The following is an 18,323-nucleotide window of genomic DNA, read 5'->3' on the forward strand; positions in this document are numbered from 1 at the left end:
CAAGTAAATGATAAGACTTAATGTCAAGCCATATATATATATATACCTACACAAATATTAGTTGTCGTTCTCCTAAATTTTTGTTGGTGCTCCTAACTTTTTCAAGTTGGGAGCACCAGTGCTACCAAGTAAAAAAGTTAATTTCGAGCCCTGTAACTCCTCACCAATCATCAGATTATTAGTTAATAAATATAAATAAATTCAGTTTTATAAATTAATGCAAAGCTGTTTAATGAAATACTGTAATTTGCCAAAGCACATAAAAATGTGCACGAGAGATGGACTGAGTGATATACTGTAGAGAGAGAGAGAGACTGAGCAGTGTCTGTAAACCCAATATCCTCTGTGGCCCCAGGGGCTGGGAGTGAACGGCCAGTGCAGGAAGAGATGGGCTGCATTATCCACATCAAAGCTCTGAATTATCAGCCATAATCAATGCCTTTGCATTACTGGCCCTGCTCTCCCACTGCACTGTACAGCACAGCAGGGCTGTGGGATCAACTGGAGACAAAAAGAGAGCAAGAAAACGAGTGAAGGGGGAAATGTCATTAGTCTGGGGTGATATCTGTTCTTAAAATCTTTGTAGGTGTTGTGGGACACCAGGCATTGGGCTGGACATTTAATGGTGGACTTTAGGGTCTATTTTTATCTCTGATTATGTCATTATCAGTTACTGCATCTCTTTGCAAACTTTGCACCGTGTGGCAACATTTGCATTCTAAAATTAACTTTAGGATTATCATAGGTAGCATTTAAGAGGGAAATACATTAATTTCTCCATTGTATCAAAGATATGAATGAACCAAAATGGCATTCAAGCCCTTTCAGATATAATGACCTCAATGTGTAGATGGAGGGGATGTTACTGTAATAGCTGTTCTGTGATAGAAAGGAAAAGTTGTTTTTTAGCGCCCTCTGGTAAAAGGACTAGTAATTTCTGGACTTTATTTTTATGCAATTCATACCAGGGTTATTTTATGACACTAAAATAACTGGAACAGACAGAAAACAACGTTGAAACCATTATTGTAACAAAATAAAAGAAAACAAAGCAATTAATAATGAATTAAAATGACAATCAAATATTTGAGAAAAAAAAAATAAGAGAAATAAACACCTTTAGATGTCAAGAGGTCACAATATTCTTTATTTCAAGCACAAACATTTACAAGATGTAGAGTTTCATCCAAAAGAGATACATGCTGTAGATGCCTGTGAAGTTTAATTTGAATGTGAAGTTTAATTTGAAAGGGCACATTTCAAATGGAAAAAAAAGATGCATTTAACATCAAAGATCATTTTCTTTACAGTTCAAGAGAATTTCTGTAGTCACATCCAAAAAAATGTCCTTTCATGTGTAAAAACACAGGCAGATTCTCTAGAAATAGATTCAATATATACCATGACAAAACATCCCAGTAGTTTCAGACTATAAAAACAGAAATGTTTACGGAGGTTTTTATGTTTAACTTTATTTAAAACAACCAATGTTTACATAGGCTAAAATTGACCATTTGACAGATTAAAAAAAAAAAAAAAAATTACATATAGCTGTTAGAATTTAGATATCTTACACCAATCAGTTACCCCATGTGCTATCAATCACTTTAAAGCAGTAAAACCCATCACCAGCTTTCATTACATATAAGTGGTCTACCAAGAGCTAGTTTTTCACAATCATGATACATTTCTCAATACTAACGTTTTTTTAAAAACTCTTCACGCAGTTCTCCTAACCAACTTTCAACTTGGCAACAGCAGTTGATTTTACATTTAAAATGCACTAAAACTACCAAAACACTTCATACATGTGAGGGTCTCAAATCAACTCATTCTTCCACATATATATAAAAATCAATTTTCACAATATTCAATATTCAATTTTGTATTATGCTAAAGTTTGGACTTAAGTTTAACAGTTTTGAAAAGAGTATGTGCAAATTGGCCAGGTACAGGAGTTTAGGCAGTAATTGTGTGAGAAAAGAATTCATGTAATTTGAAAGATGTAGTCACTGAATGCATTTTGTGCCAAAGCAGTGATGAATGATCCACAGTTTAGCCCCATAGACTGATGTTGTGATCACTGTGTGAAGAGTTTTGAAAAAGTCACCCAAGTATTGAGAAATGGGTCCTAGTGATTGTAAAAAACATATCTGCCATCGGTTGATAACTGTGTTGGCGCCCCCTTGTGTTAGTTACAATATCCAACAGCTTTGTAAACAGATAAATAAAAAATATTTAAAAAATATTTTTCTTATTTTTTTTACTTTTATTTAATTTATTTATTTTTTTACATTTTTGTGTTTCTTGTGTACATTTTCTATGTAAACTACCATTAAAAAGTTTTGGGTCAGTCAAATTTTTATTTAGACTTTTATTCAGCAAGGATGCATTAAATTGATCAAAAGAAAGTAAAACATTTTACATTGTTACAAGAAAAATATCAAATAAAATAGTGACTTTTGTATTCACCAATGAGTCCTGAAAAAAGTATCCACAACGATATTAAGCAGAACAACTGTTTTCAACATTGGTAATAAATGTTTCATGAGCAGCGAATCAGCATATTAGAATGATTTATGAAGAATCATGTGACACTGAAGACTGGAGTAATGATTCTAAAAATACAGCTTTACCATCACAGGAATAAATTACATTTAAAATATATTCAAATAGAAAACAGCCCTTTCAACAAGTAATAATATTTCACAATGTTTTAATGTCGTTTGATCAAATATGCTTTGCAGCCTTGTTGAGCCTTCTTTCAGAAACATTAGAAAATGCTACCGACTCCAAACTTTTTGTATTTAGTGGGTCATCCTGCTCTCCAGATACCTGCGTGGGCCATTGAAAAACATGTATTGGTCGACCACTATTACCTTATGCATTATTTTTCTATATAGAGCATCACCTCTGTGACATAAGAATAAAAAACATAATAAAATTAGCATAATTAATGTACCTAAATGAATAAGAAAACCAGCAATCACCTTTTACATTACTGACAATGCTTAACTTTCATTCCAGTCAAGGTTTATGATACTTGCAAGTCATTTCTCTCCAAATATTTACATCCTTACAGTAGTGGTGACTAGAGGTTGTGGTGCATCATATGAAGAGATGACACACAAATATCAATAGTCATGCTATATCGTAATAAACAAGATGTTTCCGGAAGATTTTGTGTCATTAAATGCTTTTCTTGGCTCATACTCCATACGGCATTATCCACTTCTAAAGCCTAAACACTAAGTCAGCACCACCGTCACCAATAGGAGCCACTGGGAAGAGGGTGGCATGCAGGAAGAGAGGGAGGGAATGAAATTTGGACGGAGAAAACGCAGAGGCCTCTAAATCTTCTTCTTCCTGTTTATTCCTGTCAGAAAGAAACAGTTGTTTAAGGATTGATAATAACAGAACACAGGAACAAATTCATCAGACAGTTTAGTCTAATTTTGCATGCTGTATTTTAGCGGGAAAACATATTTTATATTCACTAACTACCTGATAACTATCTTATCTAATTCTGGGAATTTCCCTGTCAGTTTTCATTACAGCTTTAGAATGCTTAGCAGTTTTTCAGATTTCAAGTAGTTGTGATAGTATAGTTTTACTACAGTTTCTGAGTGATAAAATGTTTCTGCCAAACCGCTCTGACCATTCTTTGTAGTAACAAAATTCTTTGTAGGACACTCAATGGATAAGAGACACGCTGGCTTCCTTCCCAGAAAGTACGCCCAGTGATGAGACTTTGAAAAATTGGTTCATCCATTCTGAAAATATGACTACAAAATTTGTCAACTCAACACAACTCAACTTTTGTTAATATGTTCTGGCACTGCTGGTGTCGATGTAAACATTCACTAGGCTGTATAGAGCTCAAATGCTGCAACATACAGTATATTATAACTGGTGCAAGAACACAGCACCTCTGTTTTCTGTGCTCTTTGTGGTGCTTACTGGCAATTCTTTGTCTAAGCAGAAATGTTATTAAATATGCATTCTGCTTTATTGCATCATTTTGTTTTTCATCTTTTATTGTGTATAAAATAATGAGGTCACTGGCAAAAAGTGAATACAATGACATCATTCATTTATGCCAGAAGGAAGAATTTAGCATTGGCCCTCTACGCCAGGGAGCGATCTATTATTAATTACTGAACAGTGTACTTCAGTGTTCTGTTCTCAGACAAACACATGCTTAAGATAAATACTCTCGACAAGGTGAGAAATTATGGTAATTATGTGAAACTTCTAGTGCAACTAAAGCAAACATTGTCTTCATATACCACTTTCACATATCCTACTACTGCTGGAAAGTTTGAGGTTGGTACAATTTTATGTTTTTTGAAAGAATGTATACAATTTGAAATAATATGATTACATATTACGATTACATTTACAATTTAAAATAAATTACATATATTATATACAGCTATGGAAAAAATTAAGAGACCACTTAACATTGATTTCTGAACTTGGAGTGGTCTCTTAATTTTTTCCATAGCTGTATATATATATATATATATATATATATATATATATATATATATATATATATATATATATATATATATATATATATATATATATATATATATATATATATATATATATATATATATATATATATATATATATACACCTGTGACCAGTCACAGGTGAAAGTGAATATCGGCCACATATCGGTCAAGTAAACAACCAGTTCTCGTAATCAACATATTGGATGCAGGGGAAATGTGCAGGAATAAAAATTTGAGCGACTTTGACAAGGGCCAAAATGTTATGACAAGGTGACAGGTTCAGAGTATCTCTGAAACAACAAGGCTTTTGGGTTGCTCCCGGTCAGCAGTGGTGAGAATTTACCAACAGCCGTCGATGCATGATAGCAATGAAGGCTATACTGTCCGAGTCAACAGAAGGTATATTGTGGCACAAGTCAAACAAAACTGATGGTTATGGATATTGGCAGCAGACCAGTCAGAGTGCTTATGGTGACCCCTGTCCACCGCTGAAAGCACCTACAATGTGAATGTGAGCGTCGGAACAGAATGCAAATATTCTGTATTATTATTAGTTGAAAATGGTTGTGCTGATTAATGAAGAGTAAAAAGTGTTCCCCCCCACACTTTGATAAATAGAAAGTTCAAAAGAACAGCATTTATTTGACATTATACATGTCTTTACTGTCATTTTTGATCAATTTAATGCATCTTTTCCAAATAAAGTATCAATAAAAACAAAAAACAAAAAAAAAACAAACTTACTGACCCAAACTTTTTAAATTGTAGTATGTATGTAATATTAAATATAATAAATTATCCAATAAACTCAAAATTTAGCTTTCCATGAGCATTAGTATTTTTTTTTTGGCTGCTGTACCTTTAAGACCTCTATGTAAATGCCCTTCTTTTCTAAAAGCTTCAAAATATCATAGAACATTTAATAATTTACATGACCCCTTTTAAGAGACCATGGTAAAAAGCCATTTCTACACTAAAACTGGAGAAATGCCTCCCATTCCAAACAATTTCAAGTCTTACAATCTAGATTAGTCGTGTGGTGACCTCTCCTGTTCTCTCAATGACGACGGTCCTGTCCTCTTTAATGGGTGGTGTGTACTGGTAATCGTCACTCAGCAGACCCAGTATAGGGTACTGGTTCATGTATCTGTTCCATGATAAGAAAGAGTTTCCAATGACCATTAAGACTGAATGGCAATTTAGCAATTTACTTTTCACATGGTATTCAGACTATTCATAAGCAATAAAAACAAAACACACACACACATACACACCTCTTGGTAACAACAGTCCTCGTCGTACTGCTGGAGTTGTCAACCTTCTGCTGTTTGAGTCGCTTGATCTCCTGAGAATGCAAAGGTCAGAATGAAGTACTCCAGTAGAAAAGTGGAGAGGTATCTGTCAGTCAGATTGTACTATGAATTCACATTCCTCAGGGGTAATGAGGCTGAGGTAACGCAGTGATGGAAGAAATGAAAGAATGTCAACTATGATGACAATTGCCGCTCCTTATAATTAGAACCATGCACTCCTTCAGTGATTCGTTTAGAAACAGATGTTGTTTTCCTTGAATATGTCAATACTGCCTTCTGAAATAATTCATATTACTAAATATCTATTTTTCCAACAAACATATTTAACAAAAAAGAAATGCGTACAGAATGAACGACTGAAATAATCTTTAACCTGGATTAAATCAAGGTTTATCTGCTACTTCAACTGTACCTTGATTTAATTCTATGATATTTTAAACCCTAGTTTAAAATGTCACATTTAACACATTGTTTCCCATGTTTTAGTTTTACAGTAAACCTAGATTAACTGTAATTCTGTTGATCCTGAGTTAAGTCAGGTTTACCTTAAAATTGCTGCTGAGGCATTTCTAGAATGACAGACAGCATATATATTACATAGAGGGCATGATAAAAATTAAAAGGCATAAAAATGTACCACCTGTCGGAGCAATAGCCTTGTGGGCAGCACTATATATAGTGCACATATAGTGCAGATGTGCCTCAGGTGACCTGAGTTTGCGTCACGGCTCAAGGGCCTTTCCCTGTCCTGTGCCCCTCTCTCTCCTCCCTGTTGTTTCCCATCTCGTCTACACTGTCCTTTTTTACTAACAAAGGCATAAAAGTTCAAAAATAGGGACTTCCTCCACTCATTGAGCTTTATGTTTTTCCAGCAGGTTTCTGACACAACACTGTCAGAGCATTTTGTCTCTATGAGGGTGTATGTTGACGTACCTCCTCCTGGTGTCTGATGACGCTTTCACGTTGCTCCAGTTTGGACAGGAGCTCAGTGATGCGCAGTTCCAAGGTGCTGTCAGTGGTGTGTGTTATGGTGCGCTCGGTCTGGATTTTTATAAGCTGAGTCTAAAAAAAGAAATAGATAGTTCTGACTAGATGATTATAATTGATACTACTAATTGGACTAATTGATTATGTTTCTAGCATGTTATATGTTTGGGAACAGTTCTTTGAACCCTAATTTATGGAGTGTGTAGTTTTTCATTTCTTAAACAACCATGTAGGAACTTCAGGAAGACGTATCATGGCCATATTCCAGGATGACAAAGCCAAAATTCATCAGGTTCAAATTGTGAAAGAATGGTTGGGAGTAGTGTTGTCTAGTGTTGTAACTTCGAAACGATACCTTGAAAAGTATCAATATTCGATACCGTTATCGATACCACAGGGAAAAACAAAGCATATACTGTCATATAGATATTTTTAATATTATTTATTTTTTTGTCCATCTATAAGTCTAGGAAATCAAGTAATCAAATTTAAAGTAACATTGGATAATCTTCATTGTATAAATACAGGCAAATCAATTAAATCAGTCAAGAGCAGTAAGTGATTTTCTCTATGTCTTTTGTTGTTTGATTAATGTCAACAACATAGAGAGTGGCATGTTTATTAGGCTGCTGCCCCTTTAAGATGTGACGCACACATGCACCCAAAATACTGTTACTGTTACACATTCTTCCTGGATTGCTTACGACTATGTTTTTCGTTCACCAAGATGGGTAATGTTTTTAACTGTGTTTGACCAATAATAGCTAAGTCGGTTTTATTATGTGCACGGTTTTATCATGTATTAGGCTAGGGCTGGAAATAAAATGTCTATCGTTAGAGACTTTGCTATATCGTATATATCGCAGTATGTAAATATATTGCACTAATGACACTTCAGAGTGATGAAATGCATGAATGAGAATATAAAGAGCGGGATGTGCTTGATGTTTAAATGAGTTATAAGCACAATATATCCTGAAAAGGAACTCGGTGCAGCGCTCGTGCTGACTAGCACACTACCAAAGTAAAGTAAAGAAACCTGCCTCTCTCAGACTGACAAGTATAGGTCTCTGTAGGACAGTAATAGGAGTTACCAGATCAGTGGGTGAGGCCATAAACAGAGAGGCGTTTTTGAGAGCGTTACCTGATTTGCCCACGTCAGAGTGTGGGTAGGGTTCAGGGGTGGGGTAGGGTGAAGGGGATCATTTTCATTGCATGAGTTATAAACACCCACCAGTTTGAAAACACCCACAAATGTAGAAACACCCACTTTTGTTCCGCAGAGCCCTCTTTTCTCAGAAGGCGGTTTTAAACCGTTGAAGCGCAATTAGCAGCGAAAGACAACTAATTTCAGCATATGCATGAACTCTCTGAGTGACTGTTTCTCAGCGATGTCTGAGAGACGCCAACATGAATCCGCATGAAGCCTTATAGGTATGTGTATTTAACCGTTAAAGCCCAATGTGTCAAAGTGACCATGTATTTGCAAGTAAACAGAGCCATTTATGTCTTAAGTGAGGGTACAGTTGAGAAAGACAAGGCTTGAGTTTTTAAGTATTATTAATGCTACTCAAACAACAAAAAAGAGAAAATCTCTCACTGCTTGCTTTTTTTTTACTTTAATAAGAATAAATGTATATTTAATTTACACAGTAAAGACTATGCACTGTTTTTTTATACCTTTGATTACTTTTTAAATTTTATGTATTTCTAGTGCTTTAAGTTTTTTTTTTTCAGGTAGGTCTATTTCGTCTGTCTTTGTTCTATTGTAGTGTTTTCTTTGCTATTTCTTTATCATTATTTATTTGTCTTCAGTAAGCGTGAGAGTTTTTTATGCTAGTATTAATTTTTTAAATGAAATTGAAATTGGTGATAAGAATTCTGAAATTTCAGTGGTATGAAAAATTTTGATATCATAAAAATCTTATTTAAAGCAAAAATAACTATATTGTGATGTATATCGTTATCGTGATATACAATTACACATTTCGTGATATAAGATTTTGGTCATATCAGCCAACCCTATATTAGGCCTATGTTATGTGTGCACTTCAGATGTGAGTGCGAAATCTGCGGGAATGAGTAGAATGAGCAATCCTGCGCCTAAATTCAGACACGGTCACACCAACACTATTTAACCGGAGTAAATGAGATGACTTGATGAGAGGAGGCAGGCGCGTGTCAACTCGCTGTCACAGAGGAGAACAAGAACATGCAGCTGGTATTGATGTAAATTACTGCAGAAAGGAGTACTGGTATCTTTTCAGATATTTCAGTATCGATACATATCGAAATATCGATATTTTTGCCAAAACTAGGTGGGAGAGAGCATGATGAATCATTTTCATACATGAATTGCCACCTTAATTGAGTCCAGACCTTAAATTCATTGAAAGTCTTTGGGATGTGCTGGAGTAGACTTTACAGAGTGATCGACTCTTGCATTTTCAATAGAAGATCTTGACCAAAACATTTTGTGCCTTTTGATGGAAATAAATGTTGTGGTGTTATTTCAATTTTGGTCAAGATCTTGAAATTATAAATGATTATACATATTAATTTAAAATATGATCGTTACTCCAGTATTCAGTGTCACACGATCCTTCAGAAATCATGCTAATATGCTGATTTGCTGCTCAATAAACATTTATGATTATTTTCAATGTTGAAAACAGTTGTGTACTTCTTTTTTTTCAGGATTCCTTGATGAATAGAAAGTTCAAAAGAACAGCATTTATCTGAAATAACAAGCTTCTGTAGCATTATACACTACCGTTCAAAAGTTTGGGGTCAGTAAGAATTTTTATTTTTATTTTTTTGAAAAGAAATTCAAGAAATGAATACTTTTATTCACAAGGATGCATTAAATCAATCAAAAGTGGCAGTAAAGACATTTATAATGTTACAAAAGATTAGATTTCAGATAAACACTGTTCTTTTGAACTTTCTATTCATCAAATAATCCTGAAAAAAAAATATTGTACACAAATATTTTGTACAATTGTACACATTAAATGTTTCTTGAGCAGCAGATCAGCATATTAAAATGATTTCTGAAGGATCATGTGACACTGAAGATTGGAGTAATGATGCTGAAAATTCAGCATTGCCATCACAGGAATAAATTACTTTGTGAAATATATTCAAATAGCAAACAGTTATTTTAAATTGTAATAATATTTCACAATATTATTGTTTTTACTGTATTTGTAATTAAATAAATGTAGCCTTGGTGAGCAGACGAAACTTCTTTTAAAAACATTAAAAATCTTAGTGGTTCCAAACTTTTGGACTGGACTGATATCTAGAATATTTATATATATATATAACTTATTATTCTAAATTTTTTGAAAGCACATTAGCTTCTTATCAATCCAATTTACAACACTGTGTGTAAGCTGTATAAAAATATATTTCGATCTTCATATTGGTCTGAACAAAAATAAGAGACCCGCTGAATGAAATCACAAATTCAGCCTCTGAAAGTAGACGCCACTTATGGAACAGCAGAAATATAGTGGTTACCCCTGTTAATCTGTAAACAAAGCACTACTGCATAAACACTACTGTGCTTATAAACTATTTTATTAGCCATTATTCGTTGGAACTTTGATTAAATAATTTGATGTGGCTCAATACTGAGCCAAGCATTACTGAATTTCCCTGATATTGAGCTAGTTAAATATCTCCATGCTTCTCAGGCATTCATCATACAGGGCTGCTGTGCGTGATCACAATCCATGCACTCAAAATGCTTTTGTCTGATTTTTCCTGCTTTCCTATGTTTGTTATGCACCTAAGTTTGTTTTCACATACTTTCCAGTTCTTGAATCCATGTGTCTGAAATTCACCTGTACATTGAGTACAAATATCATCAACTCCTTTGCATTTTTTGTTTCTTCCCTATATACTTGATTATTTATTTACCCGCAGGTTCTTGAGTTCCTTGTCCTTCTCTTCCCGTAGATCATTCAGCATCTGTTCGTACTCTCTAGACAGCTCCTGTGTTTTGATTTGGATGGTGGAACTACTGCACTGCCCTGCCAACTGCAGAAGCGATACCCATAAATGCACAAACATAAACAGTAAATACTGAAACATAATATTATAACATTTATAGTTAGATTGGACTAGCCACAGTCTACAAAGTAGATTATACTGAGATGTGAGTTTGCAGTGTGAATTGAGTGAGGAGTTTAAAGGTCCATGAACCATGTTTCTTTTGTGCTGATTTCAAGGCACACTTCACTGCACACATATTATATTTAAATAATAATAAAATATATATATTAAAATGTTACAAAAACAGCTTTTTTGTTTAATTTAATACGCTGTAAGTGAGTATAATTCAATATTATAGTAAATATTTGCATTAGCAAAGCTGATTGATTTTGGTAATTTATTGAACATGTGCAATTGAAATACAGATTACATTGAATTTTGATGAAGATCCCGAGGTTTGCCCACCTTCTTCCTGAGTAGCTCATTCTCCTGCTCCAGGGCTCTTTTGCTGCCCTCCAGTTCTTTGATACGGAAGTCTTTGCTGGGGTCTTTGCTCTGAAAGGTCATTAGCTGACTTTCTAGAGTACGTTGAGCGTTGTTACTTTCCTTCACAGCTGCCTGAGAGAAAAAAAGGACATGAAGTTCTGAGATGGATATCGAACAACATGCACAGGTTGTTAGTTATCATCATTAAAGGGGTCATGACAAGTTTTTTTGCACAAAAAAGCAAATAGTGTGGAAAATTATTATTTTTAAACATTCATTCTAACCTTCTGTCTGAAATGATCCATTTTTAAGGGGCGGCTCCTTTAAGGCTTGTCAGTAAACAGCCACTGTTTACAGTATACAGTGTAGACAGTTTCAGTGATTATAATGCGATGTAATACTCGATTTTGATGAGACGCAACAGTCGCACCCAGTGTAGGCAAATGTCAGCCGTTAAGCAACTGAATGCCAGTGGGCGGGGCCTATTGCGCGATGACGTAAAACTATTTGTCGATGTCTTGCTCTGGAGGCAGGGATTTGCAAGTGTATGTGACGTCACAGATTAAACTAGGGTTTTCAAAAGTACCGACTTCGGCACCAATCGGTACTGAAATTTAAAAAATGTAATGCTTTGAGCGCTGTTGAGCGGATTCGTAAACACCTCTGATTAGCCATTGTGTTGACGCGTTGGATATGTCTGTGATTGGCTACAATGATCAACACACAGGAACATTTGAAAATGCATGGAAGTGTTTGATTTTAAAGCGGAAGCATTTGAAAGCAGGCATCTATCAGCGGACTAGTGTTCCCGTGTGTATCTGTGTAAGCACTCGGTGAAGAGCGTCAATGATGACTATTTACAAAGTTTTTGAAGCATTGATCATTGAAGCCATGAACACAATGGCGAAACAGAGGTGTTTACGAATCCACTCATCAGCCCTCAAAGCATTATATTTTTAAAATTTCAGTACCGATGTGGTACCGAAGTACCGAACTCTAGATCCCACAATATTTAAACAAGCTGTTTTTGGAGCTTGATTAAATAAATGCTTTGTTTATAATGAGGAGGACAATTTAAGCTATGAAACTTGCAGGATGTTTTAATGGTAGAAATACCTCTTATATGTAAAAAATAAATTAAGGCAAATTTGATTTCTCACATCATGACCCCTTTAAAATGACTACTTAATCCATTAACTGTCTTCAATTATTATATAATGGTAGTTTTATTGGTGTTGCATTATTGGCAGGAGTGATGAAGGATTATGAAGTGAAGTGGTACCTGCAGTTGTCTGTTGTGCTCACGTACGGTCTCCAGTAGTCTGTCATATTGCAGAGCCTGATCTGCCTTAAAGCTTAGATCTCTCTCCAGCTCCTCCTTCTCACTCTCCAGACGCTGCAAACGCACACAGTAAATCTAGATGCAACTAACCATATAATTGTGCATGGTTAGGGTAGTAAAAAAAAAAAAAAATGGGCCTATAGATTTGTAAAAGGGAGAAATACTGTAGAAGCTACTCAAAATATATGCTAACAGACAGGCTGATATTTACAACAAACAACAAACTACAAAACGGTGACTTATCACCTTGTCTGATAAAACTTTTTTTTTGCAATAATGACCATTTGACTGTACATAATCACACCTTAAGAGCTAATTATTAAATAAAATAATGATTTAAGTGCTTACATTTTATGTTAAAAATTTTGTAAGAAGAAAGGCTGCCAAGGACAATTATCAAATATATAGTTCAGTGGTCACTAACTAGGGCTGCGCAAATTATCAAATTAAACTGAAACTGCAATATGGTTAATGATGGGTACACACTAAAAGATTTTTAAAATCTTACAAGATTTTCAAAATGTTAGAGACTACAAACATGATGACAAAAAAATCCTAGATTAAACCGTTTTGCTCCTATAATGTGTGGTATGCTGTGATGTGACAAAGACAGCACACCACACACAAACAGATTTTCAACCAGAGTTCCGACTGTGAACACAGGAAATCTCACAAAATCTCTCGAGACTTCAGAATACACATGGCAGATAGGCAGGAAGAAATTGCGATGATAGTGTTTGAAATGATTTTGACAGAAAATTCACGGCGGAAAAAAAAAAAAAGGGTTTGGTTAAGTTGTGGAGACAGTGGGAACATGGTCTTTGCTTTGTGCTGCGCCATGACTGTGTTTCTTATGCTTCCATCTTCTGTCAGCTCACTTTCTGATTGGATATTGTTTCGTTTCAAGTGATAATCTCCAGAGCGTGCACGAGTTTGTCCTCTGGGTTGCCCCACACATCAGGATTTAAATACAACATGTTGAATATTTACAGTGCTCAGCGTAAATGAGTACACCCCCTTTGAAAAGTAACATTTTAAACAATATCTCAATGAACACAAAAACAATTTCCAAAATGTTGACAAGACTAAGTTTTATATTACATCTGTTTAACTTATAACATGAAAGTAAGGTTAATAACACAGGTGCTGTTTTATTGTTATTATATAATTAGAATATCATCAAAAAGTTGATTTATTTCACTAATTCCATTCAAAAAGTGAAACTTGTATATTATATTCATTCATTACACACAGACTGATATATTTCAAATGTTTATTTCTTTTAATTTTGATGATTATAACGGACAACTAAAGGAAAATCCCAAATTCAGTATCTCAGAAAATTAGAATATTACTTAAGACCAATACAAGGAAATGATTTTTAGAAATCTTGGCCAACTGAAAAGTGTGAACATGAAAAGTATGAGCATGTACAGCACTCAATACTTAGTTGGGGCTCCTTTTGCCTGAATTACTGCAGCAATGCGGCGTGGCATGGAGTCGATCAGTCTGTGAAGTTATATTATTAATCTTACTTTCATGTTATAAGTTAAAAAGATGTTGTATAAAACTTAGTCTTGTCAACATTTTGGAAATGGTTTTTGTGTTCATTGAGATATTGTTTAAAATGTTACTTTTCATAGGGGGTGTACTCATTTATGCTGAGCACTGTACGATTTGCGATGGGGATGGCTCCAACATTCTTCCGAGAAGATTCAGTCATTCTTAACTAGGGATGGGCCGATACCACAATTTTGGCTTCGGTACAGTACCACAATCTAATACCGGTATATCGGTGTTACGTTCCACGTATGTTTTTGTATTTTGTTTCTGTTTTTCCCTCCCTCTCTCTTTTTTTTTTTTTTTTTTTTATCTATCTGTTGAGTTTTAGGTTGACGGTAAAGCGGTGCTCATCTTGGTGACGTCATGACGCTCTGACGTCCCAACCAGCGTTCTGCCAATCTGCAGGTGGCTGATTATTTAAAAGGCTTCGGCGGCATTCCATCTGCAGTGAGCGTTTGGGCTTGGACCTCACTCACGCTTGTTGAGCCGGAGCCAGCCATCCTTTGTGTTTGCGAACTGTTTATTTAGTCTGTGGTTCACTGAGACAGTACCTGGTTGTTTGTTTCTGTGCAATCGTTAAGCTGACGGAGTTAGAGAGTGATACAAGTCTCGTGTTAAATGTTTGAGCCCATTTGAAATCTGGTGTGAAGTCATTATCTGTCAACCGAAGGGTTGACCGATAATGAAACCTTTTGCTGCGGACGGCTCAGAGATAACATCAACCTCACTGACCACTGTTAAATATAGTGCGTGTCGGCTCGATTTGGTAGATAGCAATTAATGTTAGTTAATATGGGTGCTCGCCTTCCTTGTATTTTTGTTAATTTATTTAGTGTAGCTTAGTTAAGGCGCCACGCCGAAGTTTTCGGTTTTGTTTTTACATTTTATTTTTGGTAGTTAGTTTAGGGGCGTGGGCGCTAGTTAGTTTGTTTTGTTTTGATCATTTCTTTTCTTTGGCGACATCCTCGTTTTTTTCTTACTTTTATTGAGGTTATGTCTTACTTGTGTTGACTTATTTCTACCGTGTTAATAAATACCGGATGAATTGCTTCCCTTGTTGTTTGGTTTGTTCCTCCCCACGCCGCAACAGCTGCATCTCATTTTAAATGTTGCGGTCATTCCACTTAACAACTTTAAGCACGTAACAATCGGTATTAAATCGATACCATACAGGGTCTAAATTTTGGCTCGAGTATTGCACATAATTTTACTAATTCTCGCAGGTTTCGCGTTTACAAAGCGGGAAATTACCGCAAACGTTTATTAGAAAATTAATCAACACAGATTTCACATCAAATCAGTAATTGGTTACCACTTACAGTACACTTGAACCCATAGTGCACTACAAGTGGTAACTAAATATTTTTTTTAAATACAGAGATAGTATATTAAAAGCACATTTTAGTTCATATTTCATGGTGTTTCAAAATAGCACAGTTGAGTACACTTACATGTTCTTAAGATTATCTTAAGAAGTACTAAAGAAGAAACTTTAGTATATTAAGTACAAAATAAAAAAAAAAATACAAAAAATACAAAAACACAACAGTAATTGTATTTTATGTTGTTGTTCACTAGTAACATGCTTCATTAAAAACAAATAAATACAGTGCATTCTAAAATTGGTTGGCATTTTTAATGCTTTACAGTTTGACTATTATTTAAACATGTTGCTTTGGAATTATATTCACTGTGAAAAGTGATATCTGAAATTAAAGTTTCATTTTATTCAAAAGGGTGTTAAAAAAGCCAATTATTCGAAATCTAATTTATTAACATTATAAAAATGTGGTCACAAACAAACAAAAACAGTAATCAGGCTGAATGAAAATTTAAACCACTCTCTGTCAGTAGGTGGCGCTTATGGAGCAGCAGAAAAAGAGCTGTTTCCCCGGTAACCTCTGTAAACTCAGTTTTATATTATTTATGACTATGTAAGCTTATCAGTTTGACAGAATTTTCTACTTCATTGTGTTATAAGAAGTCAAACTATCATTTTCCATTATAAAAGCATTTGTTATGAAAAATAGCCTATACACATAGCCTATAGAAACAAGATGTCACAGATGTAATATAAATCTAGTGAATTCCCTTAATATGTTATAAATTCTACAAGTTAGCCAAATTTACCATAATTACTATAAAACTATATAAATTCTAGTAAGGGAGGGTCATGAATAGTTTAAAAAGCTCCCTAATAATTGTTGGGGCAAGATTTGTTGTCCTCTTTTCAGTCTTTTGTTCATTTTGTCCATCAGTCTAGATCACGTTTGACTTTCTCTATAGCGTTATAAAGTGTTTAACTCTCAATAGAATTCAAATGGATCGCACATTTTATCATCAGTGTCGGGATGGCTCGTGGAAATCTTTTCACACTTTTGGAGCTTAATAAGATTCATAGTAGCAGCCTAGTATGTTTCGCTTTTGATTCGCGCACTAATGCATTAAATAAACAAGGCTTCATTTGCGCTGATGGTCTTTTCAGTTTGTACGGGAACTTAGCGCTTATAAAAGCTCTGAACGCATGATGTAGGCTATATAATTAATGAATAGTCTTATTTCCTCACCACCATATTTCTCACGCCGAGACCGCTGCAGTGAGAGAACTGCGCTCAATGCGCCGCTCAAAACACCGAGCGTCTTTGATCGGAGTCTCTCACTGCAGCGCGAACACGCACTGAGAAGCCTGGTTTTTAGCCGATGATGAGCGGGAAAAGGTAGAATGACAGAAGTGCTCATGCACCAATTACAACAAAGAATCGCGAGTTTACACAACAGCATTGGACACACAGTTAAAGGAGAAGATAACCGGACATTATTTTATGGACTTTCGAAGCAAAAACAAGTAGGTATACGCAAATACTGATCCTTAGAAGTCGTAATATGCAAACAGCCCTGAGCAAAAAGTAAGCATACGGCGTATGCGTGCGTATCGCCCCGACTACACCACTGGTGTTGAGTGAGATTCAACTCCTTTATACATTTTATTCCTCTATGTTGTCACATTTGCTGGTTTCGCGTCAGTTTGGGTAGCAAACCTAGCGGTAGGGCTGTCGCGATAACCACAATATCGTAATACCGCGCTTTTGACGAGCCAACCGAGAACAATGCAAAAACCGCAGCAACTGCGATATTTGCATGTTTTCTATTTTTTGAAAGGTTATGTCTTTCTCGTTTTACACTTTCTCGTTATACACTTCATACACTAAATATTAAATAAGGTAATAATGATAGCATAATGTGTACCATGGTGATTTGTACAGAGGCTCCGTAGATTTGCACTAAACAAGCCTAAACAGAGAGTGAATGTGAGAGAGATCGACTGAGCGAGTGCGATTACCTGCGTCTGGTCTTCAGGCCGAGACATATATTCGTGAAAAAAAGTTGTCGTGTCAAAGGATAGCGAAATCTCCGCCTTAGCATCAAAGCATTACTGGTCAGCTGAGCCTTATAAAGTGGCGCTCAACGTTAAATTGATTTCAACAGCTTGTTTCATTTCATCTCTTTGAATGAATCTGCGTTTTTGAACGTGCAGTTGAATGAACGGTTTAAAGACTCAAAGATAGTCCCTTTCCGCCACCTTGTGTCACAACAATGTAACTGCACTGACTGACAGCCTATCTAAAACACGCAGAGATGAGTAACGTTAGTTCTGCTTATACTCGTGAAATATCAGCAGAAAGTCTTGTTTAGTCAGATTCGAGGATCGGAACTAACTATTATACATACAACAATAGCTCTACCACCTTACTGTCAGGTTTATGTTCCGTTTTGTAGACCCTTATTTTGACATTCTCTTCTTACTTCACTTTCTGTTTCAATGTTTTTGTTACTGAATATGACCTCGAGATATATATATATATATATATATATATATATATATATATATATATATATATATATATATATATATATATATATATATATATATATATATATATATATATATATATATTAAATATGGCGATCAGTGGCGTACCACAAGTCTCTGAGGCACCCCCGCAAAGAATGAGATGGGGGCCCTCCCACAAGCAGTGATGTCTGCACCTGAGTCCATCTGCCCCATAGTTTACAAAAGCTGATTTAACAGTGAATCATGTGGTGAAT

At 35.2% G+C, this 18,323-nt stretch overlaps 1 protein-coding gene across 2 annotated transcripts in view; it reads right to left on the bottom strand.

Annotated features, from left to right (window-relative positions):
- Positions 1–1,136: 1,136 nt before the first annotated feature.
- Positions 1,137–18,323, bottom strand: part of pof1b (POF1B actin binding protein) — a 33,242-nt gene continuing 16,055 nt past the window's right edge. Inside the window, exons 7-13 of one of the 2 annotated variants that reach the window (XM_067375724.1) lie at positions 12,594–12,707; positions 11,291–11,443; positions 10,751–10,870; positions 6,770–6,898; positions 5,798–5,868; positions 5,544–5,670; positions 1,137–3,376 (exon numbers count right to left, since the gene is read on the bottom strand). In XM_067375724.1, coding sequence (XP_067231825.1) covers positions 5,547–5,670; positions 5,798–5,868; positions 6,770–6,898; positions 10,751–10,870; positions 11,291–11,443; positions 12,594–12,707 — 711 coding nt within the window. In that variant the 3' untranslated portion in view covers positions 1,137–3,376; positions 5,544–5,546. Of the gene's footprint in view, positions 3,377–5,542; positions 5,671–5,797; positions 5,869–6,769; positions 6,899–10,750; positions 10,871–11,290; positions 11,444–12,593; positions 12,708–18,323 lie in introns of those variants that run through there. The other variant, XM_067375725.1, reaches the window with a different exon arrangement.

This window comes from Chanodichthys erythropterus, chromosome 22 (assembly GCF_024489055.1).
Source record: "Chanodichthys erythropterus isolate Z2021 chromosome 22, ASM2448905v1, whole genome shotgun sequence".
NCBI classification, from domain to species: Eukaryota; Metazoa; Chordata; class Actinopteri; order Cypriniformes; family Xenocyprididae; genus Chanodichthys; species Chanodichthys erythropterus.